The following is an 8,467-nucleotide window of genomic DNA, read 5'->3' as shown; positions in this document are numbered from 1 at the left end:
AAATTCTATAGATTATAGTAGCAACCGGAAGAAGTGTCTGTCATTAAATGTTTACATAAAAAAAATATATATTTTCAGATATTAAACCGGCAGACAATCTGCAATCACGTTCTCAGAGTCAATTTTGATGCTTTGCGATTTCTGGGCACGCCCAAAGGAACTCTTCGAGAAATATTATACCTAGCATTAATAAGGACTTTGCTATTATACCGTAAGTCTGCGGACGCGGGTTCTTAGACTATAAAGGATACCCAATTAAACAAACTTCGATTTCGAAATCACCTCTTTTAACTATCAACGAGGAATGTACCTGTTATTTTGACAATGGATTACAAATCTCATACAACAATCAGGGAATCAACGAAATCAAAAGTATAGCGCTATTAATACCAGAAATACCTGAAACTTGTTGTCACAAAGATATTGAAATCCTGAAACAATTTGATATTGAACCCATAAGTCTACACTATCTAATGGGTAATAACCTCGCGATATTCAACACAAAGCTTACAACCGTACAACAGAGAATTAAGGAAGAGTATATAAAAAATTACACGAATGTTAAGCACCGCATCTGATAGAATATGTCACGTTCGCTCGAGGCTGTCGCTTGCGGGTCGCGGTGGGCGGAGTTTTGTCTCCGGCCCGAAATGCGAAGTTCAGCCGAACGACGACTAAAATTTATTTACCACGGAAGCGATAGTTTTATTACCAACTTAAATGCTATTAAAATAGGCCTGAGGTTTAACATTATATTTCAGAGAAAGAAAGAATGAAACTAACTGTTTACATTACATATAAAAATTACAAAGAACAAAAGCATATATATATATATATACAAACAAGGAAAATCATATCTACAAACAACTCTTAAACATGCATTCATACTTAACATACAGAAAGATAACTAACATTCGAACAGTCATACTTGGCACAAATAGTCTTTTTATATTTCACTCGCGCACATTCTATGGTCTCCTGCACAGCAAGCGTCGGTATCGCGTCAGCGTAGCTGGTAGTGACGAGAGGAGGGATGTCGTTGACGACGGCAGTGCCAGTAACGGTGATTCCAAACTGTGGACGGCCTGCGACGGAGCCTTTCGCGGCGTCCGTAGGGCGATTGATGTAGGCAGCGGCGGTTGGCGTGGCACCCTATCGCGCCGCGACGGCGTGGGCAGCGGACTGCCACAGGTTCGGGGCGTAACCAGCGCGCAGCTCTCTGAAGACAGCGTCCAGGCCATGGTGGAAGGCCGTACCGTGAGGTCTCGGCGTCTGTATTGGCCGGCGTCGGGCGGCAGCGATTCTCCATTCTTCCTCTCGGCGGTGGCGGCGGTATTCTTTTGCCGAGCGTCCTGCTCGTGGCATCAAAGGTAGCGGTAGCTACAGGAGCTAAAGGGTAGCTATGATAGCTAGAAGGTAACTGTGCAGCTATAGAGAAGCCGAACTGTTTTGATTTCTGGTCTTTTCTTTTTTGTTTTCGTGAAAGAGGGGAATTCTTCAAAAGACAAAAGAGTAGTGCCGGATTTCCGAGTAAGATGTATTCGTCAGGGAGGTTGGGAGTAGTTGCCAATTTGTTTTTGTATTATATATCCAGTGTGTTTCTGATGTCTGTGTGTGTGTTGATTGTATGTGTTAGTGTGGTACCTAAGTATTTTATTTCTGTTTTCAGTGTTAGACGAGTGTTTAGTAGTGTAACATTTATGTCGCTCACTGAAAGGGACTTTTTGGTGACGAGGTTAGGGTGTCTGAATAAAAAAAGTTGGGTTAGGTTTTATAAGCCATTGATTGAGCCATAGTTCGAGTTGATACATTTCTTGGTTAATTTTTTTTTTCAGCCTATACAGATTATCTTTACTAGCGCAGTTTCGTGTATCGCGTTTCATACACTTGTGTTGTAGGTATCTATCACGGTATCGATTTCTTCCTGACTGTTTACTGTCGGTGGGAGGAGGTTAGAATTACTGATGTGTTCGTAAAGGTTGTCGAAATTAATATTTTTGTAGTCGCGTATTTCTTTATACGAGGTAGGTGTGATATTACATGAACGGATGTTAAGTATGGCGGATAGTGGAACGTGGTCGCTAAGTTATCGGAGTTCCTATTTCATATTTATCAGGAGTGGACGAGCCTTGGTAGCTTAAAAAGGTGAAATTAGTGTTTCTTATGCGGTATATTGCTTTGAGAAGACGTAAATATGGGACGGGTCCAAACTTCTGGCCGACGGGACTTCCCAGTTTGTATCGCCACTGACACTGTTCGATATCTTTCTCTCTTGTTCCCGAACTCAATGCCGCCACACGTAGCGTAACGTTCGGTTCCCTCGACGACCCGACCGGGCCCCGCTTTTTCTTTTCGGCCAGACACTCTTAGCGAATGATCATGTCATTGATGATCAATTCTTAATTTCTTGATATCAATGCGACGACCGTACCACAAATCTGCTGGACTTTCTCCTGCGACTTTATTTGTCCCAGTTTAGTTTATTGTAAACACTGTATAGTTTACTGCTTCTTGTCCTTCAAGTTCTTCGCCCGTAAAACTGACCTTGCTGATTTCACAATTGTTCTCATTTCCATTTCGATTCTACAATTTTTTTTGGTGTGTGAATATTTGAGAAAGTGAGCCGAATTCCCAACTCCTCCAGAAGTTTGCGAGTGGTAGAGTTTTCAATCTCCTTGCCGTGATCAGACCTCAAGACTTTTACCTTTCTTCCGAATAGATTTTCAATTTCTTTCAAATAAATCTTCAGATAGTAGACAGTTCTAAAATGCGAGTAGTCATCCTTGAACATCAGAAAGTACTTCGCTCCTCCGATTCTCCAAGATCTACGTGAACTAAGTCCAATAGTTGAACAGCTGTTTTGTCATTCTCAGGGTGTGTAACTCGGTGCTGCTTGCCCAAAGCACATGCGTTGCAAACTTGGTTGTTCCAGCCATTTATAAACTTGATGTTATTTTTCTTCAAAATTTCCTTCAGGTTCTGATGTGCAAGCCTCTCATGCCAAGTGACAATTGAAGTTGCAATCAGACTGGTATTCTCAGTTGGTTGACGAAACATGACCTTGTATAAGTTTCCCTCACGTTGAGCCATCGACAAAACTGCTTGATTTTCCTTTGCCTTGATAATTGACACGTCCTTGTTGCACTCTTCAGTGTGTTCTCGATTCATGATTTGACTAAGAGAAATCAAATTGACATTTAATCCAGGTACATAAAGTACATCTTTAAGTGTAGCCAATTTCCATTCAACACCGTTGTAGGCTTCCAGTTCGATGTCTCCTACTGATGTAGCCTTGAGTTGACGAGTCTCCCATGGTCACTTTAGTTGGCTGCTTTCAGTTCTCTCATGTTAACAAACCAGCTCTTGTGCGATGTCATATGTTGTGTGGCTCCACTGTCCTGGTACCAATTGTCATTTGCCCCTTGTTTTTGGTTCTGCAAATCAATTCTTGACAATCCAATGGCTACGTAAAGTTTGCCTGAGCGATCTCCGTAACTTCTGTCACTCTTGCCTGGCCTCTCATTGTCTGACTTGTCATTATTTCTCTTCAAACAGTCTCGGGCAAAATGTCCTTTTTGACCACAAACATTACAAGGATAATTTTCTTTGCAGTAAGCTAAATACTTTGCACACGGTTTGTTTGTGCAACTTTTCTTCATGTGGCCTTTCTGTCCACATTTGAAACAAGTGAGTGTAGCGCTCCCACTTTGTTTGTTTGCTTCTGGTTGCTGTGCTGTCTCGCCTTCTTTCTCTGCTGCATCATCAAAGCGTTGCCAGACGTTGGCTTACTTGACCTTTCTCGTGCTTTGATTCTGTCTTCTTCAGGTCTCAGCTTCGCGATGAGGTTTGGTATAGTTCGCTGATTTCTTGCTACGTTGTCCCAAGATGTGCGAAAATGGTACAGATGAGGTGGCAAAATTGATAACATTCCAGTCATTGCCCGTTGTTCATAATTGTTTCCATCCAGAGAAGTTAAATCTTCGGCGAGTTGCAGTATGACAGCTGATTTGGAGTTGTCAATTGTGTAGCTGAAAAATTTGCGTTGCAGACCTTCGATCTCATAGTCTAACTTTTTACCATACAAGTTTTGCAGTTTTCCATACATTTCAAATGCCGTTGTACAACTCAAAATCTTCTTCGAAATAGCTTTACTAACATTTATGCCAATGACGGTTTGAGCCTCAATGTCCTTTGGCTGGAAGTTGGCTTGGACTGCACATTGCGACTTGGCGATAACAATTTTCTGGACTTACTTGACTAACTTGTTATTTTGCTTGATAATTTGGCATGTCTGACTTTTGAGCATGATCTGGGCCCATAACCTGTTAGTTTTTTAATTGCCAAATAATTTATCAAACAAGTCAGATTGTAGTTTTAACAGACGTCCTTTTATTTGCTATTTTACAATCCAAAGTAATCCCAAAATATTTTTAAAGTAATTCATCAAAAATAAAACTGGTGATAGTTTTGAAAGGCCGCACTATGTAATAGTTGTATTTCAAACAGAAAAATGTGATAATGTTCTTGTTAGTTTTAATTGCCAAATAATTTATCAAACAAGTCAGATTGTAGTTTTAACAGACGTCCTTTTATTTGCTATTTTACAATCCAAAGTAATCCCAAAATATTTTTAAAGTAATTCATCAAAAATAAAACTGGTGAATTTCACAGACGCTTTCTTTACAAAATTATTTTCGCAGTCACTTTATTTACAATATTATCAACGCCATTGTTTTCATACTATCTAGATTAACAGAAAATAAACATTACAGAAAATAATTAATCACAACAAATTATTTACACGAGAACTTGACAGTCACAGTATCACTATCATTCAAGCTTTACAAGTTCTAAGCCTATGTATAAACGTCGGTTAATACAACACTTCTCTACCAGTTTGCGGTTGTGAACTAGTATCTAATTCTAAAATCTGTAGTAAATTGCCTTAATTTGATATTTATTTCCAATTGTATTGTAAAAAAAAATATTANATATTAGAGGCAGAAACAGGAGTTAGGAGGGGTAGAGGTAGACCAAGATTAGATTACTGTTCGCAAATAGTTAAGGATGTGAGCTGTTCTAGTTTTAGGGAAATGCGAAGTTTAGCTCAGGATAGGAAAGAGTGGAGGTACGTGTCCAACCGGTCTTAGGACTGACGACCTTATAATGATGATGATGTGTGCCTTGTATTGTTTTATATAAAGATGTTACTTCAAAATCATTAGGGTAGATAAATTCTGGAAAATATTTGTAAGCAATATCGGGATTTATAACTGAGGATGAGGCACCTGAATCAATAAGTAACTTAATTTGGAATTTATTAAAATAAATAAATGGTAATTTAGGTTGATTAGGTAAGGTGTTAAGATCGATTAAATATTGAGGTTTGGTGAGGCTTTCCCAAAAAAAAATTTTTCACTATTATCTATAAAGTAATTATCATCTAAATCTTTACTACTATACCGTACTTGACTTTTATCATTAATAATTTCAGTTTCGTCGCTTGTCTCGTTGTTGTGTAATTCTTCGACTATAAAGTTAGATTTTTGTCCGTAATTCTGGAAAAAGTTGTTGGAGGTATTTTGTCTGGATTTTTGTTCTTTTAATCTCATGAAATTTAAGAAGTGGGTTTGTTGTTCTTGGTCATCATAATTACGACAGACTAGTATGCAACTATCTAAATCTACAGTGGGTGTGATAAAGTTCTTTAATCCCTGCTATAAATGTTTTTTTTTGCAATTTCATTATAAACTTGCAATTTACTTTGAACTAGTACGTCTGTTTTAATATTAAGTTGAATATGTTCTATAAGAGAATTTAAGCGTTTTTTTATTTGCTCCGCGTATTGTTCATAATTTTGACTAGATTTTTGGTAGGGAGTTAAGTGAATTGAAAAGTATTTGCTCTGATCACGGATCACCAAAGCGATTTAATAATAACAATTTAAATTCTGGCCAGTTTTTTGGCTGATTTATCAGCCTTTAAATCCTGTTCTTTACCCGACGGCAGTAATAATTTGTAAAACCTCTCCTTTGTTAATGTTTTTTTTAGCAAAAAATTAAAGAGATTTTTCTTTGTTTTTTTTTTCTTTCTTTTTTTGTGATATAGCATGTCGATGAAGGCCACAACTCTGATTCTCCAAAGATTCACTTAAAATGATTATTNGTGTAACGATCTGCTTGATGACCCCGCCCTAGAAAGGTTTGACTGAACAGATATTTGGATCTGTGCTCCTACTTTCCTAATTTCCTGACGAGTTTTTACTTTCAAAGTAACAGCCGCTCCCAACAAGTGGTCAGCGATCGGGTTATTTCGAATTTTCTTTTTAAGGATAATGCATGATGTATACCGGGCATAAGTTTAGTTGCGTCAATAAGTTTTTCGGCTAAATCCTAGGTTAAAATTAATTCCTTATCGCAGGTAGTAACCTGCGGATGCATATGTGTAGCCAACGGACTGACAACATATAAGTATTATGCAGGCGGTACTCTGCGGATGCATATGTCTAGCCACTGACCTAACAACGTACAGGTAATATCATTTTACGAAGGCAGTAATCTGCGGATGCAAAAATTTCGTCAAACGCTAACACTTTACAATGTACTTATAAAAAGAACTAGTTTGAATCGGAAATAGTAATTTTGCATATATAAGACATGTCACTTAATNGTCCTGAATCTTAGTGTCTAGAAAGTGTTTAGTTTCAATATTATTAGTTAATTTTGGTATCGTAATTTCAAATGGCTTATTTGATATTTGGTATTTTACATTGTTAATAAAAATTGTAGAAAAAATGGATTTCTTACCTATTTCCCTTCCATACATGATATACATACAACTTTGTCTTTATTTTCAATTTTTGCCCCTGTACTTTCAGATAGTTGGTTTAGGTCTTCAAAGTTCCGATGAGCCATTCGTTGATGTCATAGGTAAGGATCATTTTCTTCTGTTGCAGATATGTATGCTGGAACACTATGTGTATTAAGCCGGTACATATTATTCTTCAATCTTGCATGTGTCACTTGTTAATCATTTTTATTAAATATCCTGCAACCTTGTTTGTCAAATTGCACTTGACAGCCATTCTGTATTATTTGGCTTACAGAAAGAAGGTTAGTGGCAAGTTCAGGAACATNTGCTTCTCGAACAAACTTTCCATGACGACATTCCTGGCATAAGGGATATTTCTTTTCCTAGGGAGGGTCAACTAATGGAGTGAAGATCAAGTAAAATTCAACTTAAATTGTAGAGGAAGACATTTCTTTCATTTAAAGCAGCTTAAAAAAATGGTGTATATTTAATTAACATGTTCTATTATTTTTACAAAGGTGCTTCAATAGGAGTTACCTGCGAGATGAAGAGTGAGGGAGTCAAAATCGTGCGCCTTCGTTAGTACGACTAAGAAAGTAATATGTGGTCTGTCTGGATGTCAGAACCGACCTATCTATCTGTTTTTTTGAATATGTGTATGCAATAATAATATAAATGGCATATATAATTTTTAGCTTTGCAGAAATAACGCAGTTGTATAAAATTTTCGCAGCTTTGAAATTCTATAGATTATAGTAGCAACCGGAAGAAGTGTCTGTCATTAAATGTTTACATACAAAAAATATATATTTTCAGATATTAAACCGGCAGACAATCTGCAATCACGTTCTCAGAGTCAATTTTGATGCTCTCCGATTTCTGGGCACGCCCAAAGGAACTCTTCGAGAAANTTATATTCTGTAGGTAATGGGTTTCTGCTAAAATAATCGGCGTGCGGTATGTATTTTCCTTTGCGGTATTCAATTTCAGAATTAGTCTTGAAGATAAAGCCACCAGCGTGCTATTCGTGGAATTATGTTCTTTTTGTTTTGTGTAAGTTTTAAAGAGTTACAGTCCGTTACTAATTTAAACGGCACGCCTAACAGATAAACACGAAAATGTTTGATCGCGTAAAATACCTTTCTAACTCGTATGAATGATAGTTCCATTCAATAGTACTGGCCCTCCGAGAGAAATATGATACCACCTTTAGTTGTTTATCATGTTGAAAAAGAATTGCTCCGAAGTAGTAATACAATGTCGCTTCTGGGACTCCGGATGGCCTGTCCATCCAGTTCTGACCATCGTCCAGTCCTTCGGCGCCTTTGGAGGTCATTCTTCAGTTGATGAAGGTCATTCTTTGGCTGTAGAGGAATAAGAAGGTCATTCTTCGGCTAGGCCGAAGAATGCACACACACACGCACACCTACACACATGCTCGGCAAACACACCCTACAACCCCCTCCCATCGTAGACGTCGCTGTTGCTGCAGTTATGGGTGGCTGTAGGGGATGTTTATTGAGCATGTGCGTTTTGTGCGTGTGTGTGTGTGTTATATTTTTGTGTTTGTGTGCGTTATTTTTTGTGTGTGTATGTGTATTTGTGTGTTGTCTATGTGTGTCTGTATCGTGTGTGGTGTGTATTGGATGGATGATGG

At 38.0% G+C, this 8,467-nt stretch overlaps 1 protein-coding gene across 1 annotated transcript; it reads right to left on the bottom strand.

Annotated features, from left to right (window-relative positions):
- Positions 1-2,790: 2,790 nt before the first annotated feature.
- On the bottom strand, positions 2,791-3,168 carry LOC112906232 (uncharacterized mitochondrial protein AtMg00300-like). Its single transcript, XM_025980050.1, has one exon. The coding sequence runs from the start codon at positions 3,166-3,168 to the stop codon at positions 2,791-2,793; it is 378 nt and encodes a 125-aa protein (XP_025835835.1).
- Between the last annotated feature and the right edge of the window lie 5,299 nt (positions 3,169-8,467).

This window comes from Agrilus planipennis, unplaced genomic scaffold (assembly GCF_000699045.2).
Source record: "Agrilus planipennis isolate EAB-ADULT unplaced genomic scaffold, Apla_2.0 scaffold378, whole genome shotgun sequence".
NCBI lineage: Eukaryota > Metazoa > Arthropoda > Insecta > Coleoptera > Buprestidae > Agrilus > Agrilus planipennis.
Note: the sequence above shows the minus strand (reverse complement) of the source record. Positions and strands in the feature narration are given on the sequence as shown.

Coding starts and splice junctions, on each gene's coding strand:
- LOC112906232 (XM_025980050.1), bottom strand. CDS start 3,168: ATGAATCGAGAACACACTGAAGAGTGCAACAAGGACGTGTCAATTATC.